This window comes from Esox lucius, chromosome 7, assembly GCF_011004845.1.
Source record: "Esox lucius isolate fEsoLuc1 chromosome 7, fEsoLuc1.pri, whole genome shotgun sequence".
NCBI classification, from domain to species: domain Eukaryota; kingdom Metazoa; phylum Chordata; class Actinopteri; order Esociformes; family Esocidae; genus Esox; species Esox lucius.
This window is the reverse complement of record NC_047575.1, coordinates 33,136,970-33,164,847: the sequence shown is the minus strand read 5'-3', so window position 1 is coordinate 33,164,847 and position 27,878 is coordinate 33,136,970. Positions and strand designations below refer to the sequence as shown.

General features: G+C 40.0%; 1 protein-coding gene across 7 annotated transcripts in view; it reads left to right on the top strand.

Moving 5' to 3' along the window:
- Positions 1–27,878, top strand: part of cadm1a (cell adhesion molecule 1a) — a 403,137-nt gene that overhangs the window by 365,209 nt on the left and 10,050 nt on the right. For 4 of the 7 annotated variants that reach the window (XM_020048544.3, XM_013134621.4, XM_013134622.3 and 1 more), the window contains 2 exons: positions 2,662–2,694; positions 23,861–23,989. In XM_020048544.3, coding sequence (XP_019904103.1) covers positions 2,662–2,694; positions 23,861–23,989 — 162 coding nt within the window. Of the gene's footprint in view, positions 1–2,661; positions 2,695–23,860; positions 23,998–27,878 lie in introns of those variants that run through there. The other 3 variants (XM_013134625.4, XM_013134623.4, XM_020048548.1) reach the window with 2 other exon arrangements.

Genomic DNA, 27,878 nt, shown 5'->3' with positions numbered 1-27,878 from the left:
GTGAAAACAGAGATGCCTGCTTTCCCTTACACAGAGTATTGAGCCAAGACGGGGCTATGGAAGGTGAAGGAAAACCTACCTCCACTCATCCTCTCATGTCTGCTGTAGAAAAAAAGGGGAACAGAAGGTCAGCATTGAAAGTTAGAAATACTTCTAAAAATGCATCCAGCTCCAACTCTTTCTTTCATTATACTCATTTGAGTCAATATTTAAAACAACACACAGATTTGATATTGATTTGTATCAAAATATTTATAGTTTAATGACAAATGACAAATTAAACAGCATATTGAATCTTAATCTGCAGATTTTGTGCAAACCAAATGTAACTTAGTGTTATTTTTTCATGAAAATCTCTTTGTATCCTGTAGCAATAAGATGACCTTTCACTGAAACTTTGGGCCCTAGCCCATACCCTGAAACAGCCCCAGACCATTATCCCTCCTCCACTAAACTTTACAGTAGGCTCTATGCATTCTGGTAGGTAGCGTTCTGCTGGCATTCGCCACACCAGGATTTATCTATCAGACTGCCAGTGAAGCGTGATTCATCACTCCAAAGAACACGTTTCCATTGCTCCAGAGTACAGTGGCAGCATGTTTAACACCACTCCAGCTGACGCTTGGCATTGCGCATGTTGATGCTTGGCCATGGAAATCCATTTTGTGAAGCTCTCGACACACTGTTCTTGTGCTGATATTGTTCCCGGAGGCAGTTTGGACCTCTGTGGTGAGTGATGCAACAGGTGATAGCAAATTTTTCAATGTGGTCTCAGGACACTACGTAGACTATTTTACGAAAATCCATGGCACCGGATTTTGTATGATATGTGACATTACGTTGGGTTACATTACAATGTGCCACTAAAACGTATGATACATAACGAAATTATTAAAACTTAACATATCTTACGAATGCTATTGCAACTTATCAAATGTTACGAGCGCTATTACAATGTAAAATAACATACGAATGCCAGACAAACGTATGATATTTACGAACGCTATGAAAACGTATAACTAATGACGCTTTTTTAACTAAATGTTTGACCTGTTTTTCAAACCGGCGACATTTGGATGAGAAGGCAGTCACCTTACCCATTGCCCCACACTGGATACGTATATTTAGGATGAGTAACAGCAACAGCAAGGTCGCTAGAATATGTTATAAATGCATTTTATTGTTAAAGTTAGGTTAACGTTAGGCATCACAGCAATGGGTTAGGCTTAAGGTTAGATTAAGGTTAGGGTTAAGGTTAGATATCACAGCACTGGGGTTCAGGTTCGGGTTTGGGTTAAGGTTATGTATCACAGCACTGGGGTTAAGGTTAGGGTTATGGTTTGGGTTAGTATTACAAAGAAAATCACTTCAAACATATTTATGTTGTGACAACAACAATCGCTTTTGCTGGTTATAGGTTCCTCACTGGAGCAGTGGGTACCGCACCTGTCTGGGATGTGGAAGGTCTCCAGTTTGAAACACGGTTTTCAGTAGTTTTTTTTCTCCATTCCGACTCTAATGTTATTTTACTAAACGTAATATATCTTACGAAATCCCCTGGCTAAAATGTGTTATCTGCGTTATCCTTCAGAAACCAGGTTGGATTTTTAGCACTCAGCAGCTTCAGCACTCTGCAGCCCCACTGTGTGAGTTTGCATGGTGTACCACTACTTGGCTGGGCTGTTGTTGCTCCTAGATGCTTCCACTTCACAATTATAGCACTTACAGTTGACCAGGGCAGATCTAGTATGACAGAAATTTCACAAACTGGCAAAGTTGGCATCCTATGACAGTCCCACATTGAAAGTCACTGAGCTCTTGAATACAACCCATTGTACTGCACTGCCAACGTTTGTCTATGGAGATTTCATGGTTGTGTGCTGGATTTTATGCACCTTTGAGCAATGGGTATGGCTGAAACACCAGAACTCAATAATAAGGGTGTCCACATATTTTAGTCCATTTAATGTAGTGTGTTTCAATCGATTTTGAAATAGTCGATTATTTCCTCTCAAAAAGGTTTCAGAACTCAAAGGACCTATGGGTAATTTTCATGCACTGCGCTGTTGCACTTCGTCACAGCAAGGTTCACGTTATTGCATTTGACTAATCTTGTTTCAGCTGTTTTCATTTTGTTTAGAATTGTAATGTCATATTGATCATAATATGTACAGCCACAATGGAACTGTAAAATGCTTTCTTTAAGCCCCCACAGTCACACATGCCCATATTGGCCTTCAACATAATGGAGGTGTGTGTGTGTGACATAGTGTGTGTGCCTGCATGCATGTGTATGGGATTTTATTGATGAGTTGTCGGTGCACCATGCGAGCACTCTGCACCAGCACGATTGCTGCCGTCCTCCCATAAGCGTCGATGGCTCTACCCTAACAGTTTGACGTCCGGTCTGTGTGTGTGTGTGTGTGTTGTTTTATCTTTGCACTGCCTTGGTTCTCTTTGATTTCCCTCAAGCCTCTTGTCTTGGTCTTTGTCATGTACTGGTCTCTGAAAGCTTGCTTATGGGTTCCATTTGTTTTCTCCTCCTTCCCCCATTTCTCCTTGTTTTGCATGCCACGTTCCTCCTGTTGCTTTACTCCACCACCACCACCACCACCACCGCCACTACTCTTCCACTCCTGTTCTCCATCCTCATGTGCTCAGACAACACGCCTAGTACCGAACCTGCAGCTCACGGTTGGTATCTCTTTTGTCCTTAATTTTCAAATTTTCTTTAAATGTCTATTTTGGGGTGGGGTGGGGTGGGGGGTGGGGGGGGGGGGCGATGTGAGAAGTGAGTGTCTGAACAGCAGTGGTCCGGAATAGAACCCATGTTGCAGGAGCATATAAGTACTCGAGTACATCCATGGGATCATTCTCTTTCCTCTCCAGAAACTCTGTTTGTTTGACTAAAGGAGGAGTGATGTCTGAGGAGGAGGAAGGACAGAGTTCCTGGGGAGGAGGGATAATGTTTCTAATATGGATGCTGTGCTCTAGTCCACTATGTTTTTCTTCTAACTGCCACCGCATGCCCCATCTCAGCATGGCGCCTGATTACCAGGCTAATGTTCTCATTTGACTATTCTTCCTTAATGAATGCAGAGTGTAAATGAAATGATGACTTGGTATGGCTTCAGTTTTTTGGTGTTGTCTATCTCTGCCTGTTTTGGTATGTGTGTATGTCTACTGCTCAAACCCAAAACATCAGCTAGCTCCTAAACATTTGTGAAGATCTAAAAGAATCAAAAATCTAAAGGATCAGAAAAGATATAGTTAATATGTTAATAGCTACATCAATCCCAGTATTATGGGGCTGATGCTGCTAAAACTACATCTCTGGAAAAAATTAAGAGACCACTGCACTTTTTTCTTTCTTTTCATTTTCTTTTTAAAAGGATAGTTTTGAGTGAAGAACAGAAGCGTTCAATTTACAGTGGTCTCTTAATTTTAACTCTTCTGTTCCTCACTCAAAATCTTCCTTTTCAACTTTTTTGGAATTGAAAGAAAAAGATGGAGTGGTCTCATAATTTTTCCGGAGCTGTATAATAAACAACTAACATAACACAGCAAATGCTTCCACATCTGGTTGCTTGTCTTTTGTTAGGCACTGACGCTTAACTACATACTGTAGTTTCTATACATGTTTCCAGTCTAAAAGTGTGCTTTCTTTCAGTTCACTGCTAAATACAATGTCACAAGTGCAATATTAACCTTGTAATGTCTGTCCTGCCTATGATCTATCACCTAGCATTGCTGTAAGCCCCAGAATAAGCTAGTGCAGTTTCCCAATTTTAATTAGGACATTTGTTTGAAGGAACTAGTCTTGAGTGAAACCCACAGAACAGATATGCATGCAGGTACAATTTTACATAAGCATGCATTTAAAGCTGTTTATGAAAAAGGAAGAGGGTTTTGGGACTGTGGCAGAAGTGTTACAAATTTGTTCTCTATCCTTTGTTGTTTTTTGTTATTGTTGTTTTGTAGCGCTTTCACTGTTTGGGAGATGTTTCTCCTCTTTGATAACAGTCTATTTTACCCTTGGTGGTAGCCTAGCAACAAGCTGTTACAGAAATAAGTGGAGACCACTCTAGATACAATCTGCAGATACTACAATGAACCTAGGTTCAACAATACAAAGTGAAAACGATGTAAGTTTGCATTTGGATGTGTTTGGAAATTAACAAATGCATGGCACTTGCATGTTGCTGGATTTCTCCAAGATTAGCATTGAAAACATGACCAGTGGTCAGGTAATTAAGTTATAAACTGACTGTAGATTGTTTGAAATATGTCTAAATGAAGACAATGACACTGAAGCATGTTTTTTTTTGTGAAGTCATTAGCTGAAATGGACCATGTTTATGTAAATTCTTTCACTTTTATAGCTACATTTTTGTGCTCCAACCATTCACTCCCAGTTTTATCGAACATGAAAGCTGTTTTCTTTTTAATAGTTTGCAAAGGCTTATGCAGTATTAGAATCCCTTAACGTTTGTTGTAGAAACTAGCAGTGAACAAGGAAGTCAGCGGAGAGTTACTGATGCATTATAATCCAAGTTAGTGCCATTTTTGTATTCATGCTACCTTATTGTATCTCGCTCATTTTAAGGGTGCTTCACTTTATCTGACACTCTATTCATTTGCTTTGGAGAATAATATTACAATTCTGTGTTGATTCTACTCCTTTACGGTGTGGAGCTGTAAAAATAAATAAAAAAAGTGGGTTTGTCCCAGGAATATGAATTACAGTACAGGGCCAAGAGACACATTGCTCTCCAGGTCAAATAGATCAAACCCGTATCAGCATGTCAGCCTCGCTGTCAGACGGTGCTTCTATCTCCACACACTGGCACTTGTGGTATTAATGGTGTTTTCCTTACCTGAAGTGTACTTTGTGTCACCCGATGCTGGTGGCCTGTCCTGACTTTTTTCAATATGATTTATCATTAGCGATCATTTTAAGATAATAGTGTGCTGCACCTTGTGTGTTTCTCACTATCACCCTCAGTCCACTACCCATCCCTCATTCTTTCTCTGCCTCTTTCTTCCTGTCTCTGTCTCTACCTTTCTATCACCATGCCTTTCTCTGTGCCGATGAATTCATGGCCTCGTTCTCTCTGTTTATTTCCAAAGAGGATGATTGAGGACACTTTACTTAATTCTGTCATTTCATCCCTTTGTTTGGTGCGGCCAAAGCCAACGCTTTTAACATATTTCACTCTGGCCTTGGGAAAACATTTGGCTAGTGTGGCTAGGCCAATTGTTTGATGTACCTTAAGTAGCATGATTGCAAAAAATGTTTTATGAAGAAGCCAAAACGTATGTTTCGATCAGACTTTAGCGTGTTTTTTCCTGGATCATCTTCCATTTAATGCAGTGGAAAAATGGCCAGATTATTTTGACATATTTTAGAATGGAATCTATAATTTTATTGCCAAGGCCCAATGTTATTAATGCATATGTATTTGTATTTTGTATTTTTTGGCGGGGGGAGTCCTCTAGGCTATTACAGCAATTAAATATGATATTTAGGTCCTACAATAAATTTTTTATTATGAATTGGTAATATCTGTTTGAAACCAGTGCAGGCTAAGAGCTCCAGTGACAGTCCCTTGTAGTCCACTTGGTGGAGCATGGCACTTGGAACGCCAGCATTGTGGGTTGGATTCCCAGAAAGGGCTTTTACTAAAACGTACGAAAATGTATGAACTCACTATTGCAGTGCTCTGGATAAAACTGTCTAGATTACTTTTATGTTACTTTCCTGCAACTAAAATAATATGCAGTTATTAGACTTCCTGTCAAGTCTTTTTTTTTTCATTTAGGCCAGTATTGTAGCTTTCATTTTGCTCTGGCCTGGGGTGCCATTGGCAAATTTACCTGAATGGAAAGTCCTGTGATGCTACTGAATATAAAGGACCGCTTTTTAGCAGGCGGTTGTGGTTGTCTATGACATGCATTCCAATTTTTGGGATGTTGTCTTACCTGATTTTTTATGCTTGAATTACCTCAAGGCCAATAAATACCTGGTCCTGGTCATCCTTAGTGAATGTGAAGCTTAGACCTCTGTGCTTGTTTAACTGCTAGTCAGAATTAATATAAATAATATTTCTGTAATATCTGTAAGTCAGTGACACCTAGACAACTGCTTAGTGAACTTTGTCAAATTCTGAATTGCGGTTTGGGAACATTAAGCAACAATTTATTTACATATCTCTCTCCCTAACCCCTGGCCTGCAAAGTCATGTTTGACATGAGCCTCTGTTTGACATAAGCCTCTGTTTGACATGAGCTGAGCCTCTGCCAATGTGTGGCTGCTATACATGGATACATTGCCAGTGCTAGCTAACTACCAGTACTTCTTGCCTCATCCTCTCTTGTGGCATAAGCACAAACCTCCCATTTGAATGTTGGGTCAAAATGAGAGACTCATCCAAAAAAGAAAAGATAGCAAAGAGATTACTTGATGAGTGGGTGTTTCATCCAGTTTTTCCCCAGTAAATGGCCTAGCTTAGCCCAGTTGTGCGAGAAGAGAGAAAGGGGACCAGCCCTGTTCTCATATCTCTAATGAGCGCTCCATATCAGAGATTGACAGTGCAGATATGGTGACTGATTTCTCCCTGCATACAGATGAAGATGACTGCAGTGCCGTTGTTGCTCTCCATTCCATAGTAGCCCATTTTCCATATGGGAGCTTGATTGCACCCAGCGATGTTGAAGGCACACACAGAAAATATACAGCTGCGAGCACCTATGCCAGGGTTCACGTTTTGGCCCCATAGCGCCACCATCAGTACAGATTTGACACGTTATCATAGGTTCAGCTATTTCTGTTCTTTTTATACGATTGGCAAATACCAAATGTCAACAACTAACTGATCATGCGGTACATTTTTGATCTATGTTGGACCAATTTCAATGATGTTGACTAGATAGATGTTCAAAGTTAGCATTTGGAATCGGTTGACGTAACATAAGCATCTGGCCAATTTGCCTTACATGAAAGACCCTCCCACTGGCCCCTTTCCATCAAATAAGGTTGCCACCTCCCAGGCCTTAACCATCTCACAAGAATGGGATTTTAAGGTAGATGAGGAATGATAATGATAATAACTATATGGAGAGGTTAGCACGATGGAAAGGACACACCTGCCAATGTGCTTGTCCAGGCAAACTGCGAGAGGAGGGGATCATTATACCAGGCCCAGGGAGCTGCAGGTTGAGCAATGACAGAGCGGGAAAATGCAGATGTGATCATGTCCACCTTGCTGCCTGACGGAACTGCGGCAGGTGAAGCAAAGACATATCTCTAACAATTTAAAACGCTGACCAGTGTTCGTCTCATTTTGATGCATTGAAAAAATCGTACTTAGTCATTTAATGACAGGAGCTTAACATTCTGTGTCACCTCAGGGATTTGTCACAAGACATGCCTTGTTCTATTCTTTCTCCCCAGTATGTTTATTTCTCTCACTGAGGACAGAACCTGTGTGTGGATTTTGTGTAATGTGCGTTTTGTTAACGATTTGCTGTGCATAGTGCCTGTGAGTCTGCCACTCCATGGCTGGAAGCCCGCCTGTGGGGCTCTCTCAGGTGAGGCGCATATGCTGCAGTAATTAGCCAGGAGACTCATAAACTATTATGGCAAACAACCAAAAGGGGACACTCTGCCCCTCCTCTTCCTCTCCTTCCTCTCCCACTCTAACGTATCCTTGGTTGATGGTTAAGTGGACCCCCGAGGGGCCATCTGTGGCCTGGATGCCGTGGTGGGGAAGCGCAAAGTGAGAATCAGTGGTATTGGTTGCTGGCGACGTGACAGACGAGTGTGGAAAATAGCTTTGTCTCCAAAACAAACAGTCTCTCAGTCACCTGCTGTTCCACCTTGCCAAATGCTATCTTCCAAGGCTCTGGACCTTCATATCAACCCTTTCCTTTAATTATTCTCCTTTTTTCCATGATGTGGCCCTTGTAATGTTGGCTAAAGTGGAAGAGATACAGTTTGTATTTGCCTAGCAAGGCTTTCAAGGGTGGTTTTTTGTGGTTTCAGTTCTCTGCAGTGTATATTTGTTTTGGGATCCCAAAGGTATTTCCAAACCTGCATTATTTTGTTGGTTTGGTTCTACATTGCGAGGAGCAGATGCACCTTCTAAACATTGCAAAGCCTTTTGAAGCACTAGCACAATGGCTCGCTGAACAATGAGTAAATCTGAGGAATAGATATTTTTATATACAACTTTTTTTCCCCATAGCTCATAAACCATACAGTACAGCAAAAACCCGTTTGGGGTGAGGTTCTGGATTAGAGTTCACCTGTTCCCGACACTCTGTACACCATTTGCTAAAGAGTTCAATTTTCCCTGCTTGCTTTCTGGACAATGGCCTCACTGAGAAGGCACAAGATTATGCCCCGTGTCCTGAGAAAGGGACCAAAATCTCCCCAAAACCTGACAATGTCAGCTCACAGTGGCCTACTGCAAGGAAATGAAAGACCATGCTAGGCTGTCATTCATTCATTGCCATTTTATCCTTTGACCTCTTTTTTCCTGCTTGCCTGCTTTTTGCCGGCCTGTTTCATTGTTAAACTGAAAGCCATCCACCAGCTGTACGCTGGGGTAAAGGTGACAGATGTCAATGTGAACCTCCCTGTATACAGTACTTGCTGGTACAGATCGACCCTTTTTCGTCTGCACTCATGAAATGAGTGAAGATTTGGGCCCTGCTGGCTTTGCATTATTCCCTGGAATGAGGACAAAATACCCTGAATTAGCCCTGACATGTTTTATGTTGTTTAAATTAAATGTTATTCCTTGGCAATCATCAAAAAGTAGTTTCCTTGGGAGGAAGGGTATATGACATACTTTTACATTTTTATAACAGTTTTCTGAAAGTCATGACAAAACTGTTCCTTTCCTAATGTCAGTGAAAAGTACATTTTCTACAATTCTACACATTTTGCAATGGGGCATACAGAATATTTAGAATTTTAAAAACAAAATTCCTGCACATATATTTGGCATAAAAATAATTCAATATAATTCTGACAAGACAGTGACTTACAAAAGCCATTGAAAGTTCAGGTTCCCTGGGCTCATACTATGCCTTCCCACAGAGAAAGAGCAGCTCCGCAATGCAATTATTGGAGACCATGTGAGGACATAACAGAGACAATTGACTTGGTATATAGAGAACGGAGGAGGGCATTGAACCGATCCTTGGAGAACACCAGTAGTATGTGAGAGCAGGGCAGGCAGGGCATAATTCACATCCCCTTGTAAGAGCAGCCTGCCAAGTAGGATGCAATCCAAGTGTGCTGAGCCTGACATGCCCAGAACTGAGAGGGGATCTGATGGTTCAACATGTCAAAGGCAGCCAAGAGATCTAGGATTTCTAAAATGGAAGGCACATTTTGAATTGTTCCAGTTTTTGCTATGTTAAATACATTTAAAGTGGGAATCCCATTTGTCAGTCTGTCGACCATTGTTTAGGTTCAACCCAAGAATGGCACTGCGGCTGGCACTTGTGGCCATGTAATGGGTAGGGGTGTCATCACCAATCGATCACCAATCTGATTGACTTCCTGGTTGGATGTGAAGTGTAAATACACATAATGGCACAGATGCTTCACCTTCCCACAACCTGTTATAAGCTATTTATCAATTTGTGTATCAGAGTCTAGAAGTACGGTACTCCACCCTATAAGACAAAAAGTTGTCTGTGACATGTAGGGCTGACAGAAAAATAATACATGTCACATTTTAGTGCCGTGGAAATAACCGTAGGTCATGTCATACATATGACACCTAACACAGAGATGAAGCACTTACTGAGAAAATTAACAACAACAATTTAAACCTGAGACCTGCCAAAAAAAACGGCCTTAATTCTACAGTTGGCACAGGATAATCCTTTTTTCTTTCTTTGCCCACAACTACCAAAGTGGCAGGGATTTAATGGGGTGGTTTGTTTGTCTGTCTGATACAAGGAGTCCTTAGGCACCCTCTGTCAAGCTAAAAATCCATTTGGTTTACCGGCTTGTAAAGGTTGCCCTCCTCCCTCCCTCCCCTGCCATTGCGTTTCACCGACGACCCACTCCTGTCTGGCCTCTCTCTACTGTAAATATACATCTTCGGGAGTTTTGTCAGCCGACACAGTAATGACAAGCCTCCAGGCAGCTTGGTGACAGAGAGGGGAATTGGAGAGGGATAAACAGACAGGAGAGGAGAATAAAGGGCAAACGGCCAAGCGAAAGCAGTTATTTCTGTGTTGTTCTGTGTTTTTTTTAGTGTCTCCTATTAACGGTGTATCTAATAGACGAGTCTCTGGCGAGTCTTCTGAACATCTTGACAAACCCAGTAGGCTGCTGGGATACAGGAAGTGGTTTTGGAGGGAACCGTAGTTTTTACTCAAACTTTTTTTTTTTATGTCAAGAGCTAATAAACTTTAATGTCAGCTACTTTTCTTTAGTCTGCAATTGGTCTTACTCCATGATTATGCCAGTCTCTACACATTTCTTAAATGCTTGCTGAAGATACCAGAGATACCATACCATAGAGAGGTCCAATGAAAATGTTCAGATTGATCTAGGATGTTCCTAAGAGACAAGAAATGCGCGGAACTCAGAAAACGTAGTTCACAATGAGTGGAATACTTTTTCTTTCATATAAATACTGACCCCAAACTCAATGACTGGGGAATTCATGGAGAAAGAATGTTATTTCTCATTCATTAATTATATAATGGCTGTACATAAAAGAAACCATGATAGACCGGAAAAGACTTGGTATTCATTTACATTATTTTCACATCTCTATCTTTCACTATCCCTGTATCTCATAATAGAAAAGCCTTAGTCATACACTAATAAAACCCATCCATGGATTGAAATGGTTTTCAGAGAGATGCTTTCCATAGATCAGTCCACCGTTACCATAGCAGCCAGATTCCATTTATTAACTAAACAATTTAGATTGAAATGGCAAAGCTCTCATCATGATTTGAGAAATTAATGATGATAACTTTGAGTTTGTTTTTTCTCCGTTCAATCACACCAGTTACATGATTTTAGACTGAACTCCAGAGTCATATAGAAATTGAATTAGAACGTAATGTCTTTAATTGGCTACACTTCAGTACAATCGCTAATTCAGTGTCCTTTTATAAACTCCTATCAGGAACACATCTCAAATAATAGTTTGTTGTTATCAGAAAAAATAATTGTATTTATAATGAATGGAGAATTTCCTGTCACTGATACTGTCTATTCTGTAAAGGAGGTACAAACTAAAACCCTAGAGATTCAAGCAGCAAAGCAGGTGAAACCCTATTCTGTTTATGCCTGTTCATTATCAGGGATTCTGCAGCACATTCTTCAGTAAAATAAAATTCATAAGCCAATTCCTTTGAGATGCTTAAGCCAGGGAGTAGAACTGTGCATGACTGCCACACCCTGCCATGGTAATGCCAAATGGCAGAATGCTGTCGAATTAGCTCTTAAATAGAAAGGCCAAACTTGGTGGGCTGGTGTAAAATACATCCTACTACTTGTATATTCAAGATGCTCTTGGAGGAAATGTTTTCTGAAATGTTTCTTGAATTTTGCAATGCCCACAGGATTGAAAAAGTGTAAGATTACTGTGTAACTGGAATGCTTTCGATTTGACACTACAAAGACTTTCTGACCACCAAACGAAAGACCAGTTCATATAGACTATTACTAGCCCAACATCAAATCTTTTTCTGTGCAAATCTGTTTAGTCAAGAAACAAAAATGGGGGGGAGGACCTGAAAGCTTTAGACACATCAAAACTTGCATACATATATATTTACAGTCATAAGACAGTGAAGGTGTTCATTATACTGTAGTAGTTATTGCAAGTATACAAAGAACTGGATGACATTTGAACACCTCTTTTAAGATACACACCTTTTAAAGACATTCTGTGTGCAAACCTTTCAACCTCTGCCTCAGTCTCTTACGTTTACATTTTAATTACATAGGTTTAACTGTCTTCCAGAAGGTCAGAACAAAACCTTCTGCGGTCAGGAATTCGATCAGCAATCTTTCAGTTACTGGTACAATACTATAATTGCTAGCCTACCAGCTGGCTTCCAACCTACCTTTAGGCCAGCCTATACAATCTCAAGAACATTAAGTACAAACGGCAAATGTAGGCTAACGTTTGTTTGTTTAATGACAGTTAGAATTGTTCCTTTCTAAGTATAAACCAGAGTAATCTATGGATCAACTGATTCCGTGACCTCGGATTACAATGCATTTTCATTGCAAATATGGCAAAATGAAAAACAACTAGAGTAGTAGGCCGTTCCTATAATTAGCTTGGTAAATTAGGTAATTTTGCTCATTGAAACCGAGTGAATCCTTTCAATGGAACCCTTAAAGTATCATTGATTTCAGTGAGCGATGCTCATTAAATTGGCTTAGCTGTTGTATTTCAAATGACTGGTGGAGATTTACGATGAGTGCAAATGTCAAAAGGCAACCAAACAAGGAGTAATGGCAATTGGCCCGATGGAATACCATTTAATTGTCCACCTGCGGATAGTATCTAACTCTACTGTGTGCTTCATTTAAGAAAGTTATTAGAACTTGACAATGAGTGCCCCGATGCAGGGTGTTGAAAAACAACAGTGGCCTTCTGGTGAGAAAGCAAACTAATTGACTCTGAGAGCAAGATCAAGTCTGTCTGCGGGCTTCATTCACGAGAGGATGTGAAGATGGAGGGAGCTGAGGGTGGGAGGCGGAGGACAGCCGACCCATTTCCATTCTCTCTCCTTCTGAATGGAAAACAGCGTGGAGAGGGTTGGTATCGGCCTCACCCTCTCTATCCTGTGGCAACAGTTAATAAAACAATCATGGAGAGAGAGAGCGAATGAGGGGGGAAACAAGAAAAGGGAGAACAGAGTCAGGAATCTGTGGGACTCCAGTATGTAGCTTGGGAATTTGTCGTTCAGGTCATTTGGTGTAAAATTGGAGAGTGTTGGACTCAAACCCCAGAATGTAAAGAAATCACAAGGAGGTGTGGATAACTACGCAACAATACTCAGCAAACCATAAAAACATTATAGACACAACTATTCCGTTTTGTCCATAATAGGATACTGGAGAGTGAAAAACAGAAAGATACATGAACTGCTGAAAAATGTGTTAGTGGACGAGTCTTTATTGAAAACTCTTTGTTTGCCCATGTCTTTAGTCCAAAGGCTGGGCCAAGTGTTTTGAATGGTTTTATGCATAGGATCCATAAGGCAATCCACACAGATAAAATAAAGGGCAATAACAAAAAATGTAAACAATAAAAGAAGAATCAACATAGTGTCCTGTTAGAAAAAATAGAAATAAAGACAAAATAAAAACAATATTTACTAATGTGCAATCAAATATTTAACAACAGATGCATAAACTGGGTAAACAAAAAATAGACTCAAAATCGTATTCTGTGTGCTATTACAGCAGATGAAGGGCAGTTTCTGTCTTAAAACTGGACACGCCTCGATTTCTTTGCTGCAAAACTATCAATGATATCGTCACTGGTGATACAATTTCGGCAGCAATACTGATAGCTACAAATCTAGATGAGGTGAGAATAATTTGTGTTTTATCTGAGTAGTTAGGTAATTAACGTAGTCAAGCAAACAAACGACAGGTACCTTAACGTGCATTACTCTGGTGACTGGCCTGATCTGTCTCCTTCCTGCTGAAGTAATTTGTTTTGGGCGCAGTGCTCACAGGGTGAGAGACTGTCGTTTCGAATGCAGTAATGAAGTCTCTGCTTCTCATACAACTCGGCCACACAGAGTGGCTCTGATTATGACAATGCGTCCTGTGTTTCTCAAATCGCATGCAGAAGATAGCACATCGAGCTAAATATCCTTTAGAAAGATGGTCTGCCCTGTCGAACAAAACGTTTTGATTATAGATTTATTTTTCTTGACATGACATGAAAGATTTTGCCATGGCAGGACGCTATGGTAAAATGAACTTAACGGAATCACGGCTACTCACTCTTCAGAGGGGATTCCAGTCGTGATGGTTCTCCTTCAGTGGCAGCAGCATCTTCTTTCTAGGTTGCCTATGCCTAGAAACGCCTCTGTGTGGGTGCTTGCATCAGTATTGCCCAGTTGAGCAGAGTCAGTTTAGGTGGTCAGACAAGTCACAGGAATACAGCAGTCAGTTTAGGTGGTCAGACAAGTCACAGGAATACAGCAGTCAGTTTAGGTGGTCAGACAAGTCACAGGAAAACAGCAGAGTCAGTTTAGGTGGTCAGACAAGTCACAGGAAAACAGCAGAGTCAGTTTAGGTGGTCAGACAAGTCACAGGAATACAGCAGTCAGTTTAGGTGGTCAGACAAGTTACAGGAATACAGCAGTCAGTTTAGGTGGTCAGACAAGTCACAGGAATACAGCAGTCATTTTAAGTGGTCAGACAAGTCACAGGAATACAGCAGTCAGTTTAAGTGGTCAGACAAGTCACAGGAATACAGCAGTCAGTTTAGGTGGTCAGACAAGTCACAGGAATACAGCAGTCAGTTTAAGTGGTCAGACAAGTCACAGGAATACAGCAGTCAGTTTAGGTGGTCAGACAAGTCACAGGAATACAGCAGTCAGTTTAGGTGGTCAGACAAGTCACAGGAATACAGCAGTCAGTTTAAGTGGTCAGACAAGTCACAGGAATACAGCAGTCAGTTTAGGTGGTCAGACAAGTTACAGGAATACAGCAGTCAGTTTAAGTGGTCAGACAAGTTACAGGAATACAGCAGTCAGTTTAGGTGGTCAGACAAGTTACAGGAATACAGCAGTCAGTTTAAGTGGTCAGACAAGTCACAGGAATACAGCAGTCAGTTTAAGTGGTCAGACAAGTCACAGGAATACAGCAGTCAGTTTAGGTGGTCAGACAAGTCACAGAAATACAGCAGTCAGTTTAGGTGGTCAGACAAGTCAAAGGATTCCAAGTTAATGAACCTCCCAGGAAGGGGTTCATGCACCAAATTGCTTGCTACTCACATATAATGTCGCCACATCACAGCTACTACACACCACAGATTCCATCAGAGCTGTGTTTTCCTGTTGGATTGCGAGAGAATATGTCTGGGGTTACAATAGGTGTGGACAGCAGAGTGCTTCGACCCTCACTGTGTGTTACTGGGACATTATTGTCTGCGGGTGACTTCCTGTAGGGGCCGGTCACCAACTCTATCAGAGAAACCTCTTTGAGAGGACCTGACAGCACTCCCACTGAGCTCTGCTGATAGGTACCCCCGAGAGTCGTCCTTGTCTTCCTCTCATCATGACAGTGTTCACCCTGCTATTTCACTTCAATCACAAGGTCCTGCATCCATAGACACAACTTTGTTGGTCCGAATTCTTACATCTCTTTTGGTTTTTGTCTTGGTGTTGGACTGAATTAAATGTTATTTGTGTGACTGTACTGAAGGACTACCTAGAGACAATCCTGATAACCTTTCTACCATGATCGACACGCCCATCATTTTCCTTGGATGCCTTTCCTTTGCACTTCTCAGATTTACTTGATATTTCAATTCTCATTGTCAGCGGTAGGGAGATTTATTGGGGAACTAGTGTGCTTGTTACAGGAACAGTGCTGTTATTTCCTGACCTTATTTTTTTTACTCACTAATTCCCAGTTCAGCCAGTGTATTAATTCCCTTTGCATGAGTATGAGGTGCACGGTCAGCAAGTTCATTTACTTGAACGTATTTGGATAAAGGATATTGTACATACAGTAGTAATGTGGCTAAATCTGTGTGACTTAAATAATCTGTCCAGTCAATTCCACTAAATATGTTTGTTTGCTGTCACAGTGCACCATCACATGTAAATGATACCAAACTAAATGTAGAACTATAACTTAAAGAAGCATTGTGGAGGTATTTCATATGATCCAAAACGAGTTCCCCATTTTAGTTTTCTTTCACCCATTTTTGTATGCTATGTCCCAACCTGCAAAAAACACAAATTGCAGTGTTTTTCCATCCCAATGTGCTGTAGATTTCTTAAAGCAGCCACATAAATTACAAAATGTGCACTCTCAGTTCTATAAATCATTCTGGATTAAAGCATCTGCTAAATTACTTAAATGTGAACGTAACATCGTATCCGATGAAAGTCAAAAAGAAGCCACCCCAAATCATCTATTATGTTAAAGCTTTTAATTAGCATGGTAAAGACAAAAACTTGTTGTCTTGAATAAAAATAAAAAAAACGAGAAAAGGAGCCAGGCAAGCCTAGTTTGGCAAGCCTAGTTTGGCCAGCCCGCGAATAGAAGGCATGAATGTCGTTACCCTCACTGTGAGAGGCTGTGTTAAACCACTACGCCACAAAGCTATACATACGCTGAGTGTCCGTATAGCGTCTCGACATTAGAACATTTTATCACGCATTAACATCATGCCAAGTTTGAATAGTTCACCAGACACCATTAAGCATTGTGTTAAACTGTTTACTTCCACCAAAAATAGCATCAATATGAACTGTATGGCTTTTGTCACTGGCCATTTTAACAGCATATTAGCCAGTAATCTGCTTACTAGTATCTACTAACTGACTACTTGGAATAGTCATAAGAATTTAGCAGTTGCTAACGAGACTGTAGATGAGCTTTACACTGCCAAAGCTATTTCATTTCATGGCACAACAACGCTCGTTTTGGTTTCATTCGTCAGTCAGTCAGTCACTCAGTAAGAGACATTCACTCTTCTTGGCCGGCTCTACATACGGGGTCCGGCAAAAACTGTGTCAAATCCAAAATAACGCATCTGTATGTTTAAGTATTGTCTTTTAGAAAAATATATATATTCAAGAATAACCACCATGTTATGAGAATGCTTGGCATTGGCAGATATTGTGGAGTGTCTCAGGATCAAAGGGAAAATGAAAGGGGAAGCTTCTTCCAAAAATCTAACTCTGTGATCGTTTTATTTTGCAACGATATAATTCCACTAATATTCCAGAGACAAACCAAAATGGCTTTCTAAAAACAGTTCAGGGTTCCTGGGTGGTCCAGTGTCAGTGCTGACTTTTTCATTTTCATGGAAATTAGAGACACGGCTTGGAATATTTCTGTCGGTCAATATGCTCTCAGAGTCCTACTGATGACATATCATATGCCTTTTGTCAGGAGTTTCTTCCATCTTGGCGCTATACCATCAAGTCCTGATTTTGGGAATGCTGCAGAGTTGGCTGTCCTTCTGACAAGTTCTCCCATCTCTGCAGAGAAACTCTGAAGCACTTTGAAAGTGGCCATTCGGTTCTTGGTCACCTACTAGACCAAGGCCCTTCTCTCACGGTTACTTACTTTGCCTGGGCGGCATGTAAGGGTCTTGGTGCTTTCAAAGTTCTTTCATTTGACAATGATGGAGCCTGTTACGTTTTAGCATTTATTTCATAAACTTCACCTATGTCTTGACAGTTCTTTCTCTGAATTCCACAAAGATTTCCTTGGGCATCATGGCTTGGTTTGTGCTCTGACATGCACTGTAAATTCTGAGATAATATATAGGCAGGTTTGTGCCTTTTTAAATTTTGAGTGTCATGGCAAAGGGTTTAAATATGTACATGAGGTATGTCGGTTTTTCATTATCAATAAATTGGCATATGTTTCTAAAAACATATTTTAACTTTGTCAATATGGGGTGTTGTGTGTACGTTGGTAAGAAATGGCAAGAAATAATTGAATCAATTATAAATAAAGTCTATAACACCAAATGTGGAGAATGTGAAGGGGCCTGAAAACTTTCAGAAGGCTCTGTATACAGTGAATAAAATTGCATTAAAAGGAATCTGGTTCCGTTTATGCTTGCATAACTCTGGTCTGAATTGACCCCCATACGACTTTGTGAGTATAGCAATAAACAGTATTATACCAACCAATATGCTTTTAGCTTTGCATCTGTATATGCATGCAATTCTAACTTTTCCACTTTCCAATTCTAACAGGCCTGATAGCTTCCTGTGAAGGGTGGACATTTTTTGGGGGGGGGTTTTGAATTCAAGCTCTAGATAATAATGTAGGTAACACCTCAGAAAGTCCCAAGGATGGGAGAACACGTCCACCCCTGATTACCTAGTATCTGGTAGCACCGAGGTCCCATCAGACTACAGCAATCTAACCTCTCCACGGGGGCCAGCTGTGGAGAACAATGGGTGATGGAGGATAAAGAGCTCTAGTCGCTGGCACTTTATCTTGAAGGCATTCTGGATACACTCTGAACCCTTTTCAGACAACACATGATGCTGGTGTGGCTAGGTTAGCCTTAAGAACATGTGTGCTTCCTGGAGGCAACACTTAATACATTTATCCATTCACACGACCCGCTGGACCATTTTAATCCGGGGGTACTGTGTGAGACAGACAAGACGTTTCTTTCCTCCATGCAACACAGAATTGTTGTGTTGCCTCGCCCAAAACATTTCTGTACGCCCATTTTAATTGAATAATGTCTTGGTGTTAATCCATGTAGCAAAGGGAGAGGGGTTAATATGCATAAAGGTTTATGTGCCGATCAGCTGTGAACATACATCTTGTTATCTTCTTATTTACTCTAATATCTGTTAGAAAAGCACAGGCACTCGTGTTCTTCCAGTCTTATACGATTCAATCCTAAAGGATTGCTGTTGATGGTAATTACTCATCTATAAGCACCATGCAATACGCATAATTAAGTGACTCATTGCAGTCAGTTTCGATGGAGGGACATTTCAGGGGTTTTCATTACCATGCCAATTCTCTGTGAATTATTGAATTTTCCTGGGGCAGAATGGGCTGGGTGAGATTAGGTGTTTGTTGTTCTGTATCTGAGAGTGAAGACACTCATTTCCAAACCATCTGTCCCTCTCTGAAATTACACAATGCAACAATTTCAGTTCACAGTGGACTTTTATTTAATTACAATTTCCCGTCCTCTGATTGTGTTAGAGTATAGTGGCATTCTGTATTACCTGAGCAACGCCCCACTGCGAGCTATCATAAACTCCAATCTACTTCCTGATTGTTGTTGCCTGTGTTCCCTGGCCCCTTGTCATTACAGCCATTCCACTAAGGCTTGGCAGGGATGGGAAGGGAGGGCCGACAGAGGGGAGGGGGGGAAGGGGTTGCTGTTAACTGGGGGTCAGATTACTACAGAGGAAGGATGGGGGAGGATGAGGGTTGACAATCGGCCGAGTCCATTTGTCAGTTTATGTTAATTAGTGTCAAGTACATGCAGTTGGAGCAAATGACCTGAGTGGGATGTCAAGCCCACCATGGATCCAGTGCCTCTTTTCTCCTCCCTCAATCCCTCCCTCCCTCATCCACCCGTCCCTCATCCAGGACAAAATTAACTGAAAAAGGACAAGTTTTATCTAGGGTGAAGCAAAATTACCTGACATTTTCAAAGGGCTCTGTTTATCCCCTAGCCCTGATGGGCTGGCGTAGCCCAGGTCCACATTAACATCTTAATAGGAAAGTGTCTTAACGCACATCTTTACCTCCCTTCCTGACAAGAGCGAATTACATGTCAGAAGGATTTCTGCCGACTTTAATTGAATCTGCCCAGCGCTGAAAAAGGAAATCTGAAGTCAAAATAACTTATTAAGTTTATCAAGTGTCGTTTGGTTGGCTTTGGCAGGTAAAACCGGGACCCCCCCCCGCCCCGCCCATGTTGCTCAACAGCATGTTGGCCAAATTGTTGCTCTTCATTACTCTCTAAAAAGTTGTAACCTGCCATTTTATTATTTCAGCCCCCACAGGAAATGCATAGACCCGGAATTCAGACTACAGATCACATGTAAACATATGTGCTGTCTGTGTGGAATTACAAACCCGGAATGACAATATCAAACCAGTGGGATACACAGCACATGGGAATATAGCTGCAATATGTATCATAAACTATTACCAGAGGACATTTAGCTTCTCATTTATATAATGTGTCATCCCTTGTAGAATCTGAAAAGTTTCCCTCTAGTCACTGACTTCTTGTCTAACCCCCCTCTCTGCCATCTATTCTCTACCCCTAACTCTGTCATTCCCTAGCAGAGTAAGCTGTTTTTAAAAGGTTGTACCCCTTTACACCATTAAGAACCAGTCCACCAAACCGTTATTAGCTTTTGGTTGACATGAATCCCTACACTTGATCAATATCCTTCACATATAATTACGGTATGGAGCCTCTGATGCCTGCCTAGGATCCACACATTTACTTGTTACAGGCTAAATGTATTTATCTGATAAAATTAAGACAAGGCAGTAACCAGATTTATTTTTGAACAGTATTTCAATGGTGGTTCTTGCTCTGGTAGAAAGTTGAGAACCACCCTTATTCCTTCATAATTAAATGTTCCATTTAAGAGGACCTGTTGAACTGACCCATTCACACCAGTCTATACCTGACACTGTTGACATTCACAATTAATTCGAAAAAGGTTTTCTAATTATACAGTGGAAATAAAAAGATTACATACTCCTGTTAAAATGCCCGGTTCTTGTGATGTAAAAGAATGAGACAAAGATAAATCATCAACTTTTTCCACCTTTAATTTGACCAAAAATTCAATTGAAAAACAAACTGAAATTCTTGAGGGGGAAAAACTTTAAATAAAAAAACACAATAACCTGGTTGCATAAGTATGCATAAGTATGCGCAACCTTAAACTAATACTTTGTTGAAGCACCTTCTGATTTTGTTACAGCACTCAGGCTTTTGGGGTAGGAGTCTATTTGCATGGCACATCTTGACGTGGCAATATTTGCCCACTCTTCTTTGCAAAAGTGCTCCAAATCTGTCAGATCTCCTGTGCACAGCCCTTTTCAGATCACCTCACAGATGTTCAATTGGAATCAGGTCTGGGCTCTGGCTGGGCCATTCCAAAACGTTAACGTTCTTATGGTGAAGCCACGCTTTTGTGGATTTGGATGTGTGCTTTGGGTCGTTGTTGTGCTGAAAGGTGAACTTCATCTTCAGCTTTCTAACAGACGCCTGAAGGTTTTGTGCCAAAATTGCCTGGTATTTGGAACTGTTCCCTCCATCCTGACTAAGGCCCAGGTTCCAGCTGAAGAAAAACAGCCCCAAAGCATGATGCTGTCACCACCATGCTTCACTGTGAGTATGGTGTTCTTTGGGTGATGTGCATTGTTGTTTTTGCGCCAAACATACCATTGGAATTATGGCCAAAAGGTTCAACCTTGGTTTCAACAGACCATAACACATTTTGAATGTGATTGGTTAATTCTGAACACAGCCACATCCCCAGTTATAAGACGGTGTGCACTTATGCAACCAAGTTATTGTAAGGTTTTATTTTTCATTTTTCCCCCTCGAAGATTTCAGTTTGTTTTTCAATTGAATTGTTCACATTATAGGTCACAATAAAAGTGGAAAAAGTTCTGACATGATTTATCCTTTCACGATTGTCTCATTCTTTTACATCACAAAAACCTGGCATTTTAACAGGGGTGTGTAGACTTTTTATATCCACTGTAGGAACATGATGTCTGAAACATAGTAATTTCAGTACCAGAAAGAAACTGTGTCAGAGAAAGTAAACCAAAGCGTGTATTTCTTTAAAACCTTGTCCTGGACTATTCTCAGCAGAAGGAAACAGCCTTTTTGACTATGTGTAATGGTTTGCTGCTGTTATTGGGGACAAGAAAATTATATTTTATACAGGTATCTGTGAATCCTCTGATTGCCTTTCATCTAGATGTTTTTCTGTGTGTAGGAAGTGTGTTGCTTCCTTCACCAAATGTACAATACAAAAACCTTTCAGCCCCACAATGCTATTCTATGGCTATGACGTCAACATTTTTAGGGTTTCACAATCATTTCCAATATTTCACAAAATGTTAAATGCTTCAAGGTTTATTTTTTTCAAGCTATTCTGTTTATTGTAATATATACCCTAAAAGTCAAAGTTCTCTTGACCAAAACATTAAGAAAATATATGATGGATAGCTGTGAATGTCAGATTTTGATTAATTAAAAGTTATACTTCACAAATGATTGGTTGCATACTGAGATTCGTTGTCATATTTAATGTCTCTATAGGAAATTTGAATCAAATTGAAGGATAAAACACAACACCCACAATCTGCTTTGCTGTCACACATTTCTCAACTCTAGGGACATAGGGAAGATTTCAACTTCATGTAGAATAGAGAAAAAATATATAAAATGAAACTGTTGATGTCATTGTTTAGTCTTTTTGGGGGAATTACTTCGCCTCATGGATGTTACATGGAACAGAACAGATTTTTAGGGAGACCAAACATTAATCAAAGTCTTAGGGATAGCAGGGTAGCCTTTACTCTGACATTTTATTTTATAAACATTTGTAGCTTTTTAATTTACCTGTTGGTTTTACAGAACTATAATTTTTATTTGCCACTCCTTTTCTTCTGAAACGTTTTTAACACTATATGCAAATGAGACAATATACATGTTCCTTTACTACACTTTTCTAGATACTGGAGTAAGTCTGTATGTTGTGTGGAGCTTTCAATTCGAAAAACACTGACTATTCTCAAGACTATCGATTAACACGTCGTTCTATCTTTAAGTAATACTTACATGTAACGTATAAAAAAGTACATTTAAGCACATATTTTCCAATATAATCCAAACTACAACACTCAAAAGATTTCAAGAATTGCTTTAATGTTTAATTAATCCATCCCAGAATGCACAAGCTTCTGAAACTGATATATATAATCACATCCAACCCTGTTATGGCTGGTATGGATATTATAATACTAAAAAACAACACTGACAATGAAAGAGAAAAAACTATATAGATTATGTAAGAATGGATGATGTAAAACCTTGATGAAAGTTGGCATTGCAGAGTCATTTTCAAAATGATCCAACATAGGTTGATTCTTTTTTTAAATGTAGTTTTTGCACTGACATTATACATTTTCTAAAAGTTTTTATGAATGTTACATTGTCTATCCCAATAACTATGAATGCCATTACCAAACTTGTAAAACACACAAGAAATATCTCAAAACTCCCTACCCTGTATAAACTCCCTACCCTGTAAACCCCCCTACCCTGTATAAGCCTTTAAACTCCCTACCCTTTAAACCCCCCTACCCTGTATAAGCCTTTAAACTCCCTACCCTTTAAACCCCCCTACCCTGTATAAGCCTTTAAACTCCCTACCCTTTAAACCCCCCTACCCTGTATAAGCCTTTAAACTCCCTACCCTGTAAACCCCCCTACCCTGTATAAGCCTTTAAACTCCCTACCCTTTAAACCCCCCTACCCTGTATAAGCCTTTAAACTCCCTACCCTGTAAACCCCCCTACCCTGTATAAGCCTTTAAACTCCCTACCCTTTAAACCCCCCTACCCTGTATAAGCCTGTAAACCCCCCTACCCTGTATAAGCCTTTAAACTCCCTACCCTGTATAAGCCTTTAAACTCCCTACCCTGTATAAGCCTTTAAACCCCCTACCCTGTATAAGCCTTTAACCCTCCTATATATACATTATTTGACATTTCATTCTGAAAGGTGCACTCTAGTCACATGATCAGCCCATTAAAATTGCCAAGCTACTCTAAAACCTCAAAGTTCTAAAAAGATGATCGTTTGGGGAGGAAAATGCACTGCTGGAAAGAGATTTTAGATGGATGATCTTGTGACCAGATTGGCTCTTTAAAAGGTGCTCATCTTGCGTCTACCACATTGAAATGGTCCCACAAACCAACTTGCTTCCTCTCATAAGATATCGAAGCCCAAGCCACCTTTATAGCATTTACTTCAACTTGATATTTAAGAAACGTGACAGTTATGTGAAGATGAGTGTATTGCAGCTCTAAAAGGTTTTTATTATACTGTTCTTACAGATTCCAGAGCTGGAGAGGGTGCACCAAGAGCAGTGGACCATGCGGTCATCGGAGGAGTGGTGGCTGTGGTGGTCTTTGCCATGCTCTGTCTACTTATCATTTTGGGACGGTACTTTGCAAGACACAAAGGTATGTGACACTTAACGGTTGTAGTCATAAAACCACATCCCTCTTCCCCTCAACTCTCTTTTAGAAATTCTACTTTACCTAATTTCCCAATCGGACCAACACTCCAATTCAAGAAGAGAAAACACAAAGAAGCGACAACAAAGAGTGAAACTTAAAACCAAACAAAATACGCAGAAGGGGTTAAGTCTCTCGAACCTGTGGGTTCAGTGGGCGATGAGGCCAATCACCTAAAAACGCGAAAACAAAATGAGTTAGACTTTCCGCCCCTCGTCTTTATATGGCCACCCGAATCATCCCTCACTGGAGGCAGGTGTGTGACGGCGGTGCTGCCCCTCACAGCTGCTTCTGGAACGTTCTGTACGCTGCGTCCTCTATGCTCTTCTCTTCACAGATCGCATTCCCTTTCTCTCCGGGGCACTCTGCCCATGGGCCTGATTCCTCCCTCTTCAACCGCTCTCTTGCAGTGGCTGCGAGACGCAACCCCCGTCCAGTGCGTCACACTGCAATTATTCAAACCTAGCACCTGGAGATTTGTTGTGAAGCTACAGCGTACATCTGGTGGCAGCATTCCCAGGGGTGGCATAGGGCTGACTATGGGATGGATAGTGGAACGGAGGTGTCTGTGAACTCAATTGTGGCTGTGTAGTTGGTGAATGAGTAGCCTCAGCATGCGTGTACCAGCTGAAGGCTTCTAGGTTGAGCAGTGTGATATGAATCTTCAACCATCTCTGTCGTCTCGCGCCTGTTGTGGAGTTGCCGATAAAGTCAAGTCTATAATTGGGAATTGGACAACCATTAAAATCCACCCCAAAAAGTGTTTGTCAATATGCATACTACCATGCACCAATCAACCAATTGCAGTATAGGATAGTCAGACTCCAAATTGAAAGGAATTTAAAATGGAGCACAAAAAAAACATTGTAAAATTTCTTGATGTAGCATAACATTTCTTGTTGAATCTGTTTTTCTGCGAAAGTGACTTGGGAATTAAGTAGCCCATTCGTATGTAATTTGTTGCCTGACTACCACATTTAACTTCTTAACAGATACAGCATTTGCATGTTCAACATTCACATTCTACAGCAGCAAGCTGTGTGTTAAAGTGGATGTAAAGTTACCTTTCTTCATATTATTTTCCTGTCTATGTTCATTCTTTTTCAGACCTTCTTAGAGCACTACTGTGGCCAGTAACAAAGCAAAGACGTTTTTATTTTATCTTATGGATACTTTCATTATTATATTGATCATCCTCTTGTTATTTGAAATTGAAGTTATGTAACTCCCTCGTGACTGCTGCCATTCTTTTATATTTGCCTCCTATTTTCAGCTCAAGCTTTTTTCGAGATTGCATTTTCCATAATTGACTGCTGCTTTGGACCTGACACATTTGTGAGAGTGTATTGTGTGAAGATAATGTGTATTGTGTAGGCTATAACTCAAATTACAATGTTGATTCAGAAAGAAGGGTAGTGTTGCTAAGATGCACGCAGTAAGTCTCTCTCCAGAATACACTCTCTCCCGCCATTGAATGTGTATTATATGTCTCATTCTCAATTATTCTTCCTTCGAATGTTAGTGTCTATCAATTCCTCATTACCTACTGTACTGTCTATCCACAGTAGTGCATTCACCATTAATCCATTAGTTTTCATCTATGGTCTTTTATTAATTCATGTTTTTCATCATTTCAAAAAAAAAGAAATCGTGGCCTACAGTTGTGTTGATGAAGCTCACATGCTGCACTAGGGGTGTTGGAGGAATGACAAGTTTAATAGATAGAAGATGAGAATTATTTTTAAAAGTTCTTCAAACTATGCAAAAACATTCTTGGTGACAAGATTTTAGATTTTTCAAAATAGAGTTCTAGAATTCCATATTAAATTTTATTCTAAATAGGCTAGAGATTAAATTACACCAGTAGATATTGCTTCCAAGCTACCAAAAGTATTGGGACAGAAATAATTTTATTTTCCATATAAAGCACTTATGTTTAGTATTTGCGTGAAATCTATGACCCATTGACCCCGCCAGATGCTGGGTATCTTCTCTGATGCTCTGCCAGGCGTATACTGTAGCCATTTTCAGTTATTCTTTGTTTCTGAGGTAATTTTCCTCTCATTTCGTCTTTATCAAACTAATGTTAAATTGGATGTAATTCTAGAGATTAAAATGTTTTGGCCTAAAAATATCTTCAATAGCAGTATGTTTGTCTTGCTGTTTGAAGTGGAGTCCAGTGATGCATTTGCTTGTACTTCAACAGACAATGATTTTGTACATATCAGAATTCATTCTGTAACTGCCTTCAGCAGTTATATCATCAATGAAGTCTAGTGAGCCTGTGACATTCGTAGATGCCTAAGCTATAAAAGCCCTTTCAGGTTATTTCACAGATCAGGTAGTATGCTGACAACCTTCTATTTATCCACACTTTCCTCTTGCCTTCACTGGTAGTTGATCATAATTTTTTTATCAGTCCATAATACATTTTCCTGAACTCTAAAGGCTGTTTTAGGTATTGTAGCCTTGCGTTCATTGCCTCTGCATTTCTGCTGGTGAAGTCGTCTCAGGATGGTTGCAGAGTTTTCCTGATTTGTGGGGCATGTTTTTGTTTACTTTAGTATTTTTTCATTATTGGGAAAATTATTTAATAATCCACTGTCGATAGTGTAGCTTCCTCGGCCTGCCTGGTCATTTGCACTCACCTATGTTTTCCTTGTTTTTAATAATATTCCAAACTGTTGTTTTCGTTAAGCCTTAGGTTTTGATATGATTTGGATGTTGACAGATAACAATAGCTGACACAAAGCCTTGCATCAACACTAGACATTGCCAGCTCTCTTACACCTGCAGTAATGATGTCAAAAAACATCTGGCAAATCTTTTGGTGCGTTGAAATAGGTTCTATGTACATTTCCATGTGTTGTTATTTTGAAATGTTGAAACCAATATGTGCACAAATTTTATATCAAATCTAAACTCTTAAAATATATATATTGTCCCAATACATTATAGAGGGCAGTGTAATTTAATAAGGGCTGAGTCTAATTCCTTACACTGATCTACAAGGGCTATTCAAATTGCACATTGTAAGCTACTGTAACTAGGACATTACATTTGGTTTGCGAAAAGAAAATCTGTTGTTCCAATCCTCTATGAAGAAAATATGAATGAGAGATTCATACTAGTATCAAATGAATGAATTTGGTTAAATAACAAAATGTACTGAAAGAATTATGATTGAGTGGGGTAGTAACAAATAAGTAAGCTTTTGCCAATTGCCCATTGGAATAATGGACATTTCAGGATAATAGGGCTATAAAACCCACCTTCTCTAGAAGCCTTATACTTGTCCCATGCAAATTGCATGCATATTATGGCTTCATTGAGCCGGCTTTATAAATCATCCATATAGGAGCCAGATTCTTCTTTTGTTGTCTGCTTGAGTGATTGTTTAATAGGCTACTAATCCGAGTTCCTAGCCTTACACAGTAAAATATTTGCATGTTGACTAAAGCAATTTCAAAATTACAGCTATCTTTTTTTTTTTTTATCGAAGCCTTGCTGCAAAAAGTATACTGCTTCAAAATCATGTGGAAAAAGTACACTGCTCCAAGCAGTCAGATAATAATAATTGCACATAATGATTGGATAATTAGCAATAAATTACACCACAACCTGTCATTTGCCTACTGGACATCTTTTATATGCCTATTGATTGCCTGTTGATTCCATAAAATAATTGGGAGATGCCATACCCTTGCATCTTTACACCCAAAACATTTAAACGGGCTACTATCAACATAAGTCTTGATTAAAAGGCAAAAGCAATTTAACAGTATCAGCATATGGCTTTAGGACCATGCAGACTGTCTCAGAGTAGTGATTACCG